We start from the raw sequence: 18,293 nt of genomic DNA on the forward strand, positions 1-18,293 counted from the left end.
ATGCCCTTTTAAAAGAACCATGCTGGCATTTGCCTGGAGCGATTTAGGGCATAATTATGCGAACGTATTTTAATTCATTTGATAGCTCCGGGCCACAGAAATCCGTTTTCTTTTCATTTAACGTGAGAGCAATAAATGAAGAGGAAACAGCAAAATCACTACACGTAAACACAGGTCACATGGAGACTACCTATCTCCCCAGTACAACTCAGACTGCTCTGTGCATCAGCCCCAGATCTACGATATTTCCGATCCGCGGCAATACTAGATAGAGGCGCCCAGCAACACGTCTGTAGCCAGAAGCGGGAGAAGGTACTACTCATACGCGACTCAACTGCACAAGCACAAGAGCCCGCCCGCAACTGCTCAAAAGAATCTAATGTAAAGAGCTGTCACGTCACGCTCATTGGAGGCAATTTGTTGTTAGGAAGCATTGCATAGTCTTCCTACAGCCTTTGAGTTTTTTTTAGTATATGGGGCATTTCCTTTGCGACTTAAGTTTTATTTTTATTTTTTTTTTTTTTTTCTCTCTCTCGTTCATGTTTTGTTGCTGCAGTATTATTCTGCAGATGCGGGATACAGTAATATCCTTTGTTGGAGTATTGGTTCTTACCTCTCAAAATCACAAAAATTTAACTGAAAACTAAAACAATGAAAAATTTACAGAATTCTAAAAAATTCCCGGGTTTTTCCAGGTTTTCTCCCGGATGAAAAAATTCCCGGGTTTTTCCCGGATCTCCCGGTTGTCCCGGGTCGTATACACCCTGAGAATAGCTCTTGCAAAACTAGCTTGCCCTTTTCTCATGTAATATACTGCAAACTATGGATAAAGGGCAACAGGCAAATTCCATATTCCTAGGTTTCTGAAAAGCATTTGACACAGTGCCCCACTGCACACTCTTAAAGAAGGTACGAGCATATGGAATATGTTCCCAGATGAGTGAGTGACTCAAAGACTTCTTATGAAATAGAACCCAGTATGCTGCCCTGGAAGCCTAGTGTACATCAGAGACAAGGGTTTCATCAAGAGTGCCCCAGGAAAGTGTGATAGGGCAACTATTATTTTCTGTACACATAAATGATGTGATGGGCAGGATGGGCAGCAATCTGCTCCTGATTGCTGATGATGCTGTGGTGTATGGGAAGATGTCGAAGTTGAGTGACAACAGGAGGATATAATAAAATGACTTAGACAAAATTTGCAGTTGGTGTGATGAATCGCAGCTTGCTCTAAATGTAGAAAAATGTAAGTTAATGCAGATGAGTAGAAAAAAACAAAACCGCAATGTTCGGATACAGCATTAATAGTGTCCTGCTTGACACAGTCATGCTGTTTAAATATCTGGATGTATGAAATGGAACATGCATGTGAGGATTGTGATGGAAAAGGTGATTGTCGACTTCAATTTATTGAGCGAATTTTGGGGAAGCATGATTCATCTGTAAAGAAGACCACATATAGGAAGCTAGGGCAACCCATTCTGGAGTGCTGCTCCAGTGTTTGGGATCTGTGCCAGGTCAGATTAAAGGAAGACATCTATAGCTGCTCAGGCCAGCCTGCAAGGTAGGAATGTGATACACTGATCTTATGAGTGCAGCCAAGCAAACAAGTAAACTAAGCAGTTCCCATTCACTTGCCTGCTATTTTATTATGCTTCCTAAGAATCAGCTGTATTAGATTTATCATCACACCTTTTTTGGATAGCTTAAAAGACAATTTCTTGCATGTAAATGAAGTTGTTGATAACTGAATTCTGTTCAACAATGCACCATTTGATGTAGCATCAAATATTATTAAATACTCTAATCCAGAACATTAGTGAACAACACTGTAAATGTCCACAGCCTTGAATGCATTTAGCTTCTGTGTGTGTGTGTGTGTGGTTGAGGTTTACGGGCGCTAAACAGCGTGGTCATCAGCGCCCAATCGCATAAAAACAGGAACACATGCAGTGAAGGGACTAAGACGAACAGCGAACAAGGAGAACGGCTAAAAGACACAGACATGACGCAGTTCCAAATCCTCACATACAGAGGCAAAACAAGAGGACAAGGAACACACTAAAAAGGAAAGGAAACACAAGGAAAAGAGAACAGAAACCGAAGGGAAACAAGGAGGGAATAGTGACTGGCTGACCTCTTACCTAAAACCTGGGTGAGCCAGTCACCCAGCAGCACATTAAAACCCTCTCCCTAAAATCCGAGGCAACAAATTGGACAGGACACAAAACCATAAGACCTTAACGACAGTCGTTGCGTCATCTTGTAACATAGAGGGCAAATCCGGTGGCAAAGAAACCACTGCTCTCTGGTCAGAGAATAAAAGACAGTCAAGTAAAATGTGGCGGACAGTGATCTGGACGCCACAAGAACTGCAGATTGGGGGGTCCTCCCGCCAGAGTAAAAAACCATGCGTTAAGGGACTGTGCCCGATGCGGAGGCGAGTGAGGAGAACCTCATCCCGCCTGCATGACTGGTAGGACGTACGCCATGGCCGCGTGGTGGCCTTGACCAGACGCAGCTTATTTTCACCGACTGCCAGCCACTCCTCATCCCACTGACGCATAACGCGAAAACACAGGAGGGAGGTAACAGCATGGAGGGGGACGGCACTTTCAACAACGTGAGGGAGGGAACATGCATCTTTGGCAGCCACATCCGCCAGTTCGTTTCCCCTAATACCCACATGCCCCGGCACCCAGCAGAAGGAAACCTCCTTCCCCTGCCGTTGCAGGTGGAGGAGGGTATCATGGATGTTCTGAACGACCGTATCCGTTGGGTACAAGTGTTGCATGGTCTGAAGGGCACTCAGGGAGTCAGAACAGATGAGGAAATTAAGACTGGGAACACACCTCATCTGCTCCAAAGCCCGCAAGATCGCAAACAATTTGGCATCAAAGATGGTAAACGCTGCAGGAAGCCGTAACTTGACAACTCGATCAGGGAAAACAACAGCACAACCAACAGAGTCCCCCTGTTTAGAGCCATCCGTAAATACTGGTACATGGTTGGGATGCTGGTTTAAAATATCATAAAATAAGGAAGTAAAAACAAATGCAGGAGTGCAGCTCCTCCGGTACTCTGACAAGTCTAAAAGGACGCTGGGCCTCTGGAGCAACCAGGGAGGCAGGCGAGTAAAACCTTGTCGTCGGGGGGCCACACGCTCCACACCAAGGGACTCAAGCAAATGCTTGGCAAGAATCCCAAATGGTTTCATTGCCCTGGGACGACTGGAAAAAGAGACATTCCATGGGCAGTCGGGCAACGGTAGGGTATGCAGGGGAGGTAGGACAGGCAAGGAATTGACACACCCGTCGCACCATAAGGAGTTTCCGCCGGATGGCGAGCGGCTGTTCCTCTGCCTCAGCACACAGGCTGGGGATGGGACTGGTACGGAAGGCACCAGTGGCCAGCCTGGTACCCTCATGGTGTACTGCGTCAAGAATCTTCAGATACGAAGGCCTTGTTGACCCATACACGGTGCAACCATAGTCAAGACGCGATCGGACGAAAGCCATATAAAACTGCAGCAGACGCGCCCGATCTGCTCCCCAGGACCGATGGCTCAAACACTTCAAAATCTGCAGTGCCTTCAGGGCCCGCACCTTGAGGTCTTTAAGGTGAGGCAACCACGACAACTTGGAATCAAAAGTGAGGCCCAGGAACCGCACAGTATCGCTAAAAGGAAGAATGGTGTCCCTCAGACACAATTCAGGGGAGGTAAAAGGACGTCGAGAACGATTAAAATGAACACACACACATTTGTCTGCAGAAAAGGTAAAACCCGTCTTCGCAGTCCATGCTTCTAATCGCTGTATCGTAAGCTGCAACTGCCGACTAGCAGTGACAAGACTGGAGGAAGAACAGAAAACAGCAAAATCGTCCACAAACAAGGAGCATTGGGCAGGACTCCGGATAGTGGACGTGATACTGTTAATGGCGACGGCAAAGAGGGTGACACTTAAAACGCTTCCCTGAGGAACACCATTCTCCTGCACATACAAATCAGATAGCACATTACCAACCCTATATCGAAAGAGGCGGTGGGAAAGAAAGGACCGAATGAAGATGGGGAGACGGCCACGAAAGCCCCACTCATGGAGTTGATTGAGGATATGGCGGCGCCAAGTAGTGTCATACACCTTATGAATGTCAAAGAATACACCTAGACAATGCTGGTTACGCAGGAAGGCCTGCTGGATGGCCGCCTCAAGCAGGGTCAAGTTGTCTATAGTTAAACGACATCTCCGAAAGCCACACTGAGAGGGGCTAAGGAGCTGCCTGGTCTCGAGCAGCCAAACCAGGCGACGGTTGACCATGCGTTCCAACGTCTTCCCGATACAGCTCGTCAAAGCAATACTCCGATAACTACTGGGATGCGTTCGGTCCTTCCCCGGTTTGAGGAGGGGAACCAAAATCGCCTCCCGTCACGAATCAGGGTACATGCTGGATAACCATATCATATTAAAACAATTCAGGAGAACTTCCTTGGAAGGCAGTAACAAGTGCTGCAGCATGCTGTACCGGATGTGATCATGACCAGGCGCAGAATCATGAGCTACAGACAGCGCCGAATCCAGTTCCCACATTGTGAAGGGGCAGTTGTAGGGCTCAGAAGTTGGGGACCTGAAGTCCAAGTGACCCCTCTCGATGGCAGTGCGGTAGCGGCAGAAATCTGGATCACAGTTAATAGTGGCGGTAGATGCTGCAAAATGCATGGCCAGTGTCTGGGCATGTCTCTCGATGCCGTGAGAAGACTTCCCTGATGCAGCAATGCTGTGACAGGTAGTTGGCTGCGTTTCCCGGAAATCCTCCTGATGGCTTCCCATAATTTCGTAGAATTAGTGGAGCGGGAGATGGAGTTCAAGAACGATTGCCATGACCATCGTTTGCTCTCTTTAATCACGCGCCGCGCTTTGGCCCTTGCTACCCGAAAGGCCACAAGATTTTCAGCTGAGGGACGGCACTTGAAGCGGCACAGAGCTGCACGGCGGGCTCGGATGGCTGAGCGGCACTCAGTTATCCACCAAGGGGCAGGATGCCTCCTGGGATGACCGGATGACCGTGGAATTGACAATTCAGCAGCATGGGAGATAACGGCTGTAACATGGTCTACCCATTCGTGGACGCTGGCACGGTGTTCCTAAACAGCCAGTTGGCTGGAAAGTGTCCAGTCAGCTCGGCAGAGGTGCCACCGGGGCGGCACTGGTAATGCCATAGCCTCATCCAGGAGGCGAATCCAAAGGGGGCATTCGGAAGGACGACGGTTCAATCCCGCGTCCGGCCATCCTGATTTAAGTTTTCCGTGATTTCCCTAAATCACTCCAGGCAAATGCCGGGATGGTTCCTCTGAAAGAGCACGGCCGACTTCCTTCCCCATCCTTCCTTAATCCGATGAGACCGATGACCACGCTGTCTGGTCTCCTTCCCCAAACCAACCAACCATCGAAAGGGGGAAGTGGTCACTAGAATGGAGGTCAGCAGCAACCTCCCACACAGCAGAATCCGCGAGTGCTGAAGAGCAAAAGGAAAGGTCAATAGCTGATGATGACCCAGAAGCAGTACAGAAATGAGTGGGAGCACCAGAGTTGAGGATGCACAGTTCTTCAGACATCATGAGGCTTTCCAGAATGCGACCCCTGGGGCAAGTAGTCGAAGAGCCCCATAAGACATTATGAGAATTGAAGTCCCCCAGAAGAAGAAATGGGTGGGGGAGTTGGCTATTAAGGTCTGCGAGAGCCTCAGAGTCTATCGCATCCTGAGGTGGTAAGTAAAGTGAACAGACTGTGAGCCTCCGACCCACAAGAAGGTCAACTGCAACTGCTTGCAAGTCTGTTACGAGAGGGAGCTCAGATGAGGGGTGCATATCACGGACAAAAACCGCAACACCACCCTTTGCCCTTTCCCCCGTCAGATCATCTTTCCGATAGACGGTATAGCCGCGTAAAGAAGGAGCATCAGTGGCCCGAAAATGTGTCTCTTGGAGACATAAGCACAAAGGGCACTCTCGCACAAGGAGTTGTAATTCGGCCACATGCGTCCTGAACCCATTCAGGTTCCACTGTAATATGGGAGCCATTGATCAGGGGGGCTGAACTCTCACCCTGCCTCTGTGTTTTGGAAGAGAGCCCGTACTGGCCGGAGATTTATTCCTGGGGCGAGAAGATCGCCACCGGTCGACATCAATGTCCATCAGCTCCGATGACGACCCACGGGAGATGTCAGACAGTACGATGGCCTCGTCATCAGACCGACCCTGACTAGTCTCCTCAGGTGGCAAAACCTTCAGCTTCGGCGTCTTTGTCTTGGGGGGCTTAGAATGCAGAGCCTTGTCAACAGTTGGAGCATTACTCGCCTGGGCAGAAGGCCCCATATGGGGAGAGGGAGGAAGTACCCCAATGTCAGCAACCACAGCCTTGTCCGACGTTGCGAGGAGAGCCGCAGGTTGCAAAACAACCACAGCAGCACAAGTGCACTGGCAAACGCAGGTATTAGTGCTAACACTAGCAACCTCCGTTTGCGTAGCAACAGTGGCCATTTGTACCGGTTTTTTCAGAGCGGAAGCGAAAGATGTAGTACACACAGGAGGTTGCATGGCCTTAAAGAGCTTCTTGGCCTCACCATAGGGGATGCGCTTAGATGTTTTAATCTCCTGTATCTTCCGTTCGTCAAGATAGATGGGGCAGACCCGGCTCCAGACAGGGTGACTCCCAGAGCAATTCACGCACTTCACAGGCGATGAACAATCAGCTCCTTCATGGGCAGGCTGACCACATTTACCACAAGTGGCTATCCCATTGCACCCCAACGTAGTATGCCCAAAGCGCTGACATTTAAAGCAGCGCATTGGGTTGGGGAAATATGGCCTTACTGGCAAACGTAAGAACCCCGCTTTAACATGTTCTGGGAGTCGTGGGCAACTGAACGTGAGAATAAACGAGTCGGATTTGACTAGGTCCCCATCGACTCATTTCATAATATGCTGCACGTCAACAATACCTTCATCAGCCCATTCAGATTTTAACTCATCTGTGGGGATATCCACCAAGTCCCTACATGTCACAACACCCTTACTGTAGTTCAGAGTGGAGTGGAGCTCGGTCTCGATAGCGTACTCAACGAGACAGGTTGCTTTCCGAAGAGAAGCGACTTGACGGGAACTAGATGTCTCAACTAAGAGAGCCCCATTGCGCAGTAGCTTCACAGATTTCAGTGTTCCTGCAATTCCCTCAAGATCCTTGTGGATGTAAAAGGGAGAAACCCTCTCAAAGCTACCCTCCTTCCGTTTAATAATCAAAAACACATTCTGATTCTCATCATGTGCTCTGTTACGACAGTCTGATAAATCTCGATCAACACCAGGCGCTGGAGGACTCGCAGCACGAAGTCGCTTCTTCGATGGGGTGTGTTTTCCTACCAGCGGCCCACCCAAGCCACTGGTAGGGGGAAATGTAGAGGTCGAAGGGCCCATTTTGGTCCCACGAGCAGCTAGGGAACTAAAGGTCCGCTCAGACAGAGCCCCGCGTGCCTGAGTAAGCCTTATACAACTGGGGTGCGGCAGGTGCCCCAGAGGTTGCCCGCTTGCGACTGTTCCACCCCAACAGCCATGCATCTCATAGGCGCAGAGCACACCGGAAGATTGAGGGGTTTTTATAGAGGTTGTCTTTCCTCGCAATCCAGGCGGTCAAGCCAAGATTACCATTCCCCGCAGCACACAACATTCCACCGCCGCGCCATACGGTGGTCGCTGAAGCATCTCCGGGGGTTACGGTGACAGGAAACTGGCGGCGCTGACCAGTCCCCAGCTCGGGACCCCGGGGTCGCCAAGCCCGTACTCAGCAAATGAGCGCTGAGCCCCTGGGGGCCATTTAGCTTCTCCCCCCCCCCCCCCCAAGAAAATAAATGAAATGCTGTTAATTGTCAGATCATTAGTTCATTGCCGTGAGAAAACATTCAAATCTGTAAATGCTCAGCTGAATTGAGCCCAAGCTTCTGGCTAAATTAGCAAGAGTGGGGTGATGTCTGTATCTTACAAAGTTTGCGGACCTGAATCTAGAAATTTGAGGGAATACCACTTCAACATGTGTCACCGATTAAAGAAGAAGAAGAAGAAGAAAAGCAGCATAAATTGGAGTTGTTCCACCAATAACACAATTTGTTGAAAAAGTAGTCTGACAAGTGGGACTGAGACCAATTCCTAAAATGGTAAGTAAAATGAAGAGGTAGGAAACTGGCAACTGAGTCATGAAATAAGGTAGAGGAAAGGAGCGAAAGTCAACCACATGAACATAATTTGTCCACCATTATATTCCATACAATTCCACATTATTCTTGTTCACTATACATCCCTGCCAACTGAGAGTTTGAGTTAAACAGCCTTTCTCTACTACACCAATGAGTGACAATTGGAATCAATAAACTCATATAAACTCTTGGGTGTAATAAATTTTGGAGATATGATTGTAATGATCTCATATGCACAGTCATAGGGAAAGCAGGTGGCAGATGCCAATTTACTGGTAGGATATAAGGAAGTTCAGTCAGTCTACAAAGGAGACTGCTTACACAAAACTTTTCAATCCGTCCTAGAAAATTGCCCCAAATGTGTGGGATCAATAAGAAATTGAACTGACAGGGAATATTGACTGTACACAAGGTGCAGCATGAACAGTCACTGGTTTATTTATCTCAAGGGAGAGTGCAGCAGAAATGCTGAAAAACCGGAACTGGCTGATGCTTAAAGAAAAAAGTCAACTATCTCAAAAAAGACTACAAATATAGAGACTTCAAAAATTACATTAGACATGTCATCCCACACTACGACCATTGCACAATGGTGGCACACTGTCAGAAGAGAGTACATATTCCTGATTTCCTGCAGACACAGATCTTCTGTGGTACAGGTACCAGATACGCATTACAGTGTGTGACTGAAATGCCATGGCAATTGAAAGATATTCCAAATTTGAAGTATGCAGGATAGTACAATTCTAGGTGGCAAATCGTCTAATCTGCACACAGATTCACAGTAAAATTCTTGCAGTATCTGGACCAAATGCAATGTCGCATCCAGTGAGGCCATACTGATGTAGGTGATGCTGATTGGGAAGATCAGATATTGCACCGTGTGACTTCCATCTTTCTGGCGAGATGAAAGAACACCTAGGGAGAAAGATATTTTCCAACGATGAAGACATTCACACAGTGGTTCCCGGAAGGCTCTGTGACCAATGAGCAGATTTCTATCGCCGAGGAATTTAACAATTGGTAAAACATTCGGACTGTTGTTTACAGAGACTTGCTAACTATGCTGACAAAGAGTGTTTTGCATCTGTGTCACTCTGAAATGGCCTTTGTCAACATGCAAACATACACTCCTGCGAACGCAACTCACACACACACATGACCACAGGCTGCAGCAGCCAAAACCAGCATGAGTCTGGCTTCAGCTGACAGAGACTGTGGTCATGTGTGTGTGAGTTGCGTTTGCATGAATGTGTATGTGTGTGTGATGTCTATCTTCGACAAAGGTCTTGTTGGCTGAAAGCTCACTTTCTGACAGTCTTTTTGTTGTGCCTACCTGCAACTCAGCATCTCTGCTATATGGTGAATAGCAACTACACTATCCTTTCCCTAATATTGTTACATTGCATCCTAGATTTGCCATTATTCAGTAGTTTAGAATTTATATTTGCAATGAAAAATGGATATTATGCTGAGCATCTAAGTAGAAATAAGAAAATATGCATTTCTCATAAAAATGCCAATCAGATATCTGTTAGTTATATATTTGATAAATTTTATATTTAAATGGCGTAGTTATTCGAACTAAATAGAGAGAAAACAGAAAAATAGACTGATATGAGACTTGAACGAGTGATTATCAGTCTTGAATGCTGCTCATTTCTTTCCTTCTTTATGTATTTTACATTTCACGGAAATACTAGTAGAACATGCACCTCTGTCTAGAAATCTACAGTGGCAAGGGAATCACACATAAGACACCTACACCGCAGGTGTACATTCTACCAGAGAGCCACACTGCCTTGAGAAAAATCAACTTTACTTTAGGGTATTAAAAATATAGGAAAACTTCAAATCTTATTTTCTCAAGAATTTTTGAGAGTTGCATTGATCTGCTTTGGGCAGTAATATTTGAGTTCTCCGACACGCAAGTCACCCAATGTGTCATCGACTGTAATAAGTACTTGCCCTCCACGGCCAAACTTCCCCGAATGGGGGACTCCCGACCCACAATGCCATACGCTCATTTCCATTTCTGAACATAATGTACCATAAATATAAATAATTACAAAAATCTGAGTGCTGTGTGGGCTCATTACACGTCAAATGCGTTTTGGATGCCAAGAAATACTGCACTTACTTGATGTTTTTGATGCATAACTTTCGGGATGTCCTGTGAGAAAAGCTTAAGTTGAATTTCACATGATCAGTGTTTTAGGAACCCATGCTGAGGTCATTATGTTTGATATATTTCGTGTGTGTGTGTGTGTGTGTGTGTGTGTGTGTGTGTGTGTGTGTGTGTGTGTGTGTGTGGTTTGGGGATCTTATGGGCACCCAACGGTGAGGTTATCAGCACCCTAACGATGATTAAAATAAACAAATGTGGATAAGAACGAATGACCACATAATTACTCTGATTACTCTATCGCACAGGCACTTACACATGCACTAAAACCAATGAGGAGGCAAGATAGCTAATCAAGAAATTAAAACAGAGGGAAAAAAACACAGAAGAGCTAAAAGAACAGCACAGGTAAATGTGACTGGCTGACCACTTACAAAAAACTTGGGTGAGCCAGCCACCCTGTTGACACATTAAAAACATCTCCCCAAAATATTGTTAAAAACGTGGGACAATTCACAAAACTTTAAAATGCGAATCACATTCGTTTGATCATTGCATAAAATAGACTGCAGATCTGCCGGCAAATCCACTGCAGTCCACTGGTCAGCAAATAAAACGCAGTCCAATAAAATGTGGTGCACCGTGATCTGCACGCCACAAGCATCACACCTCAGAGGGTCCTCTCGCCGGAGTAAAAATCCATGCGTCATTGGGCTGTGGCCGATGCGAAGACGAGTAAGGATGACCTCGTCCCATCGACGTGGCTGGAAGGAAGTACGCCACGGCCGAGTTGTGGGCTTCACGACACGGAGCTTGTTGTCTGTCACTTCCAGCCAGTCATGTTCCCAGCAACACAGTACTTTATACCGCAATAGTGAGGTGAGGGCATGCAGGGGGATAGCACACTGAAAAACCTGACAGTCACGACACGCCTCCTTGGCTGCTCAATCAGCCCTTTCATTCCTCAGAATTCCCATGTGATATACCTCATTATCCTCATTTAGTTATCTATCCTATACCAGAATAAGGCCAAGAATGTTATTCTGGAGGTGGTACTTCCATACAAAGAAAGGGAACTTGATTTGTACGTTCTGTATAATCATGTTAACAATGTGATACTGTCACAGGCTGAATTAATACAGTAGCTATGTGACACGCCCCCCCCTGCCCCCCCCTCTCTCTCTCTCCCCCCCCGCCCCTCTCTCTCTCTCTCTCTCTCTCTCTCTCTCTCTCTCTCTCTCTCTCTGTGTGTGTGTGTGTGTGTGTGTGTGTGTGTGTGTGTGTGTGTGTGTATCTAGTACAGCCAATAACAACAGACATGATACACTGTTCGGAGGCTCGAGAAGTACATGTGTAGATGAGTCCCCCTTCCCGACACTGCTATCAAACAATGAAAAATGAAGTAGGGGGAAATCTCAAAAGAACATTTTTATCATTTAAAGCATGAGTGTCCTTATAATTGATTTTTATCTGGCAGCTAAATGAGACCTCAAGAAGTATAAACAGTTTCATGCTTTGGAAAAGTATCTATATTCATGTGATACACCACATAATAAACCAGATTTACAATACCTAACACTGTGACAAACTGAAAGAAAATTTGTGATCTGCTCATGTCTATTCTACTGGAAATTATTTATCATACAAGCACATAAATATTTCGATGGAAATTGAATACAGCTTGAAACGATTGAAAGCAAACTGGCATGCATCATAAATATGTTGCAATTTGAGATACTGTCCACAGTTTAAAAAAACACAGGTTGGATAAAGTACTGATTTTCCCCACTCTGACAACAAAACTTTCACTATAAAGAGAAAAGAAGTAAGAGCTACAGACACCTCTACTCAGTGCATTCTCTAAGGAAACATCAAATGCCTGAAAATTGCAATGATTGAGGTACATTGACAGAAATAATTTTGAAAAGTGTTCTTTAAATTTCATTACAGAAGGACCTCCTGTCAGACAACTATAATATTTGCTAGTAACTTTGGTGACAATTTTTAAGCGAATAATAATTGTCTCAGACAAGCTGGTTGTGTAGTGTAACAAATAGAGTATTTATCTGTGAGAGGGAGGTGGGCCAAACCTGGACTGAATCGAAGAGTCAGACATACCTTTACGTCTAGCATAATAAGTGTGGTTTACAGGCAGATTCTCAAATCAGTCTGGGCATATACTGTACTGCTTTCCCAAGTCCACCTTAAAAGTACAACACACAAACAGGTCAAAAATGAAAAGATACCACAACAACATGATATGCAGGCAGATGGTATGTAGACAATATTCAAGATATCACTCAGAGTAGAAAAATAGGAAGATAAAGGCTTGACACCCTGTCACAGTGAAGTCATTAAAGACCAAGCACAAGCTCAGACTGTGGAAGAAAATCTGTCATGTCTGACTGAAGAGAAGAACGTAATTTGTATGCACAGCTTCGATTATTTCATTCTTGTTTATGTGCCCATCTAATGCTCAACACCAACCTCCTCAGTATTGTAAGTGGTTACCATTAATAATTCAATTGTTGTACTGGAACACCTACTTTTCCAGTACTGTACTGTCAGTGAACATATAATCTTAGAACAAATTAGGTGTATGTGCTCTAGGTAAAATGCAGAATTCCAGTGGTGTTTTAAGAAGTCTGGAACATCTTATTAGATCTGAATATACTGTCAGCAGACCGTAACAAAACAAGCGAGAACTATCACACTTTTCTGATGAAAGAGATTAAGGAAACAAGCCACTGTTGTGATGGAAGTGTCATCCTAATGTGTGTATACATTTAAGTGTACTATGCAAGATACATTCATAATGGTCTGAAAGGTTCAATACTAACTACTTCTGAGGACAGTCTCATACTTTGCAGGCTGTAGCCTCTGTTCATTATACTACTTCAAAGCAAGTATTCCATAATTATTATTTTTAATAATCTTAGCACCATGGGATCTGTTTATATTACAGGTATTTTCACCACTCACTTGAGGCAGTTATAAAAGACAGCCCATCATTCTTCAGTTGGATGTAAATGTCAATGAAAAAATTTCTTTGCTGGAAACTCACCTTCCCCATACGTGTTTTATTTGTACTGCTCAGATCATACAGATGATGATTGTCAACATCAGCAACATCAATCACTGCATGTTCCTTTGATAATGCCTGAAAATCAAAGTTGTCGAATTGCTACAATAATTAAAATTATTTTTGGGCTAATCAATATTTTATTGTGAATTGTGTTTCAGCAGTGTTACCTTGCTGTCAATAACAACTGAACATGCTTCAGAATCTCTGCCAATACGATTCTCTCCTTTGTATATTGGGTAACTCTTGCCACCAATTTCCAAACTTCCAAACTGAAACCCAACAAAGCATTAATCCAATAAAATTGTTAATAAGTAATAATAATAATAATAATAATAATAATACAAGAAAATGATTTGGAATAAGCAGCTATAGAAGACAGGATACATAAAATGGGAAGAGCATATGGTGTAACTAAAGACCTTTACAATAAAAAGTGCCTATCTAACAGTGGAAAAATAAGACATTAGAACAAAGTAGCAAAACCAGAACATCAATAAGACAAGCAAATGCCCAGTATTAGACTATAATCTAGATAAATTAGAAATAGTAGGAAGGCGAATCAGGAAAATATTAGGTCCATGAAAACTATGGAAGATTGGAAATTATGAAGTAACGACAAAATTTACCAAAACATAAAAATATCAGAAGTAATGAGAAAAAGAAGACTGATGATTTTTGCACATTTATATAGAATGCAACAGTCGATTAACCAAAAAATATTTGTGCGATAACAAATCAACAAGTCGTACACTTGAAGGAAAAAAAGGATTAAAAACTATGAAATCAAAAATGATCTCAAGTAACAGAAAACAGGAAGAAAAACTATAGTGAACAGATGAAAGAGTACTGGAAGAAAAGAAAAGAACATAGAATAAGGAATGTAAACTAGTACCTGGTCTTTAGTTGGCCCGTCCAAAAAAAAGGAGAGAAAGAAATAAGAATAACAATAGTAATAATAACAAAAGTTGAAACTGATGATAATAAGATCATGCAGGCTTTGTTCTGTTCAAAGGACATTTGTTGTGGGTAATGATACAGTTGGTAGCTTAAAGCTACATGGCACCTTCATATATCAACCTGTTTAAATGTCAACAACCAAAATCCTTCCCAAACAAACAAGATACTCTACCGTTCAGGTTCACTGATGATCTTCAGATATGGCCCCAGGGCCAAGAAATTCTATTGTCATTCTTTTACAGCCGTTAACACCTTTTCGGTAAATGTCTAGAATATAGCGCCAGTGGGTACTTACATGCTTTGTGCAGGAATGCTGTCAGGTATGATGGGAACAAAAGAATGTGTGTCAGCCATTTGTGTTACGCAGCCAATGAGAGAGCAGCAGGCGGAGTACTTGTTTCAAAGTAATACATTCAGAAGAAAGGATGAAACACCACTGTAAACAAGGATTACAAATGCTATTGGTCTTTATTTGAGTCACAGTTATTTGAACTGTGCTAGTATCTGCAAACCAAAGACAGCATCGCAACCCATGATATATTCGAAAAAGCAGAGAAATTTTTCTCTGCTCTGTGTTGTTACACAATTGATCAGCATGAGCACACTGAATAATGGATCAGTGTTTTTGAATTAAATCATGGAAGAAGGTATGTAGATCAATGTTTATTAATATGTAAAATGTGCAACCCTATTGTCAGTAAACATTGAGCCCCCTACCTTCTTCCATGATTGATTGAAAAAACATTGATCCACTTACTTAAAGTAGTGGCTTTTGCGGCAATTCCGGTTGATTCCATCCACACAAACCTTTGACTCTTTAAGAGTCATTTCACCACCACATTTGATAAATTTTCATGTCTCTGCAATTAATCCATGAAACATGCACTAACGGAAAATGTTGACGTGCAGAACTAAATTACAAAAATCAGTCCACTTTGTAGCACTCACTGCCATAATCCCTAAATATTTCTCTCGAAAGTCACTAATACACCGAAAAATAAGAAACAAGACAATGATTTCAATTTTGGTGCTAGAAATATATTGCCTCTATTTTGGTTATGTCAAAGGATCATCCCACTGGCTACATGAAACAGATGCACTGCCAATTTATGAGCAGTAGATAAGCACAGCTCTGACTGCCACCGGCTCTGACCTAGACCTTAGCCCACTTTTTCTCCTCTTTGTTTCATCTGGTCCCCATCAGTACAGTGTGTAACTTTTTAAGACACTGAGCAACACTACTCTGGCGTGAAAAAAAAACACAATCTATCCATATAAAAGGACAACCACCAACAGCATCTAGACTTCAATGGCATTCAGCAGCACCCATCCCTTCTGCATCAAAATCTCTCACAGAAAGGTGCTACTCCTCCAAATCTTGCCCACAAACAAATCTTGTCAGTCACATCCTCATATGCTTTTAATGCTCCAACTTCTAATATTCAGATGCAAAGGAGTACCCCCATTTTATTATCTATTACAAGCCTATTCTACACCATTAAAGTTAGTGCCAGTAGTTCGTAGTATATCCACTTCACAGAAACTTCTGCACAGCCCTTTACACTAGCAGGCCACCAACCATCTATCTAAATGCATGGTCACTGCGAAATTGTGGTCAATACTGAACTTGACAGTGTCAGACCAGGAACACAATGAGTGAATTGTTTACTTAACTAAATGCAGTTTGTTGACTTCCAACCCCCACTACTTCTGATCCCACTGATATATGATCCTGACACCCAATAGCTAGTGGACTCACTAACAGGAGGAACATTATACCACACAATTCTTAATTGGTTGTGTGATTTCAGTCACCTGAATTTCTGCTATATTTGCACCCACCAAAATAATATTTCATTTCTCTGGATTATTTGGGCTTGCTTATCAACTGGATACTTGTGAGACAATGCAAACAGCACATAGGGAGTATGAGGAATTCACTGGGTCAATTGTAACTCATCTGCTCTAGTGCCCTCAAGATCAAAAATAGTTCTACACTGAACACAGTATTGCTGTGGGAGGGGTTCTTGAGAACACTTTCAGGATATACTACAAAGCAGCCAATAGAGTTCTCTTTCTTAGGGCAATCATTACAAATTACAACAGATTTGCAGTGTTCTGATACAATTTCGTAAAACTTGGACTTAAAAACATCATCCGGGGGACAATTCTTTCTGTAAACTCTCAATTCCTAAATAATTCTGAGCCTTCATATCAATTATGATGGTGAATGACATCATATTCAGTTACATACAGCACAAACATCTGCACTTGGTGCCACCTTAGCGCGAATACCAAATGGTCTTGCTGCTCATGATTGATCCATGAATGACTGCTCCACCCTAACCTCAGCACACAGACTGGGAACCAGTTTAGTTACATTATCCTGTTGGAAGCCTACACCCATCTAGGCAAACAGCACCAATGATTTAATGACATAACACCCAAGCAGAAGTGTAAACTGTGCATCAAAATTTGACTCGAAACCACAAAAAGCCTGGTAAAACAACCAGAGCAGATGTAAATGGTCTGCTCCATATGACCTGTGACTGAGGCACTTTAGTGCTTCATGACTTTCGTCTTTCGATCCTACAGGTGCAGAAACCATTCAACTCATCAAAGGTTATACTTAAAAACTTAAACTTTTAAAATTTAGACTAGAAAAAAAAGGCAATGAGAATGAATAAAATCAATACAAACATTGCTGTAATGAAAATTTAAAAACCCGTCCTACCCGAACCATCCTCCAGTCACCTGACTGTCAATTGTGAGCAGTCACTGCAACATTAGGAAAGAAACAAAATTACTACAGCCACCCACAAACAACAAACACAGGACAGAAGACTGAACTATGCATACAATATCATTTACAGCCATAGCAAACAAAATGCGCCTGAGGGAGACCATTCTCTTTCTCAAAGCTCTACGACATAATCATCAACCCAATATCCAACATATCATCTACACATGATGAGCTGTAAAAATATATGCTGTACCTGCACCATGGCAGTCAGCTGATAGGTATACCTGCTTAAAGGAAGTCCCTCTCACTAAGGGCTCAACTTCAGAGGATGTCATGTTTCCAAGTAGAGAAGGAATTAGCATATTTCATCAAAATATAAGAGGTATTAGAGATAGAGTTAGTGAACTGCTTACAGATGTTGACTCTGAAATTATTGGTATATCGGAGCACCACTTAAATAATTTGACAATTCAGAGGCTTCCTTTACCAGGATACATTATTAGCTGGCTGTTTTTCAAGGAGTTCCTTGCAGGGTGAGGGAGTGGCCATGTAGGCAAAAAGCACTATTCCATTTGAGTCCACAGAAGTACGACGGCATTGCACTGAACAGATATTTGAATGTTGTGCAGAGGCAGTTGAATTTAATGAAACTAAACTTCTGATTGTTGTTGTTTATATGTCCCCTAATTCTGATTCACTTTGTAGGAAGTACCATAAATTGGTTATATGTGGTGACTTCAATATAAATTTTGTATATGATGGTGCAAGAAAAAGGATGTTGGTAGATCTCCTCAATTCATACGATCTGATGCAGGCTGTGTTTTTTTCCAACTAGGGTGCAAGGGAACAGTTGCACAGCCATAGGTGACGTCTTTACTCATTCTTCATTACTAGATAGGCATTCTGTTAGTAAAAGGGTGAACAGCCTTTCAGACCATAATGCAAAAAATTTTAACACTAAAAGGCTTTTGTACTCAAACAAATGCCACATATAATTACAAACTATGTAGGAAAGTTAATCCAACAGCAAAAGAGTTTTTCTTTTTAAACCTTGTTAAGGAACAAGAGTGGCAGGATGTTTATAGTGCCGATAACATAGATGATAAATATAATGCTTTCCTTAACACATTTCTCATGCT

General features: G+C 43.3%; 1 protein-coding gene across 3 annotated transcripts in view; it reads right to left on the reverse strand.

Moving 5' to 3' along the window:
* Positions 1-18,293, reverse strand: part of LOC124792386 — a 94,685-nt gene that overhangs the window by 63,327 nt on the left and 13,065 nt on the right. For all 3 annotated transcript variants that reach the window (XM_047257939.1, XM_047257936.1, XM_047257937.1), the window contains exons 4-5: positions 13,622-13,723; positions 13,434-13,529 (exon numbers count right to left, since the gene is read on the reverse strand). In XM_047257939.1, coding sequence (XP_047113895.1) covers positions 13,434-13,529; positions 13,622-13,723 — 198 coding nt within the window. The remainder of the gene's footprint in view (positions 1-13,433; positions 13,530-13,621; positions 13,724-18,293) is intronic.

This window comes from Schistocerca piceifrons, chromosome 1 (genome assembly GCF_021461385.2).
Source record: "Schistocerca piceifrons isolate TAMUIC-IGC-003096 chromosome 1, iqSchPice1.1, whole genome shotgun sequence".
In the NCBI taxonomy this organism is placed as follows: domain Eukaryota; kingdom Metazoa; phylum Arthropoda; class Insecta; order Orthoptera; family Acrididae; genus Schistocerca; species Schistocerca piceifrons.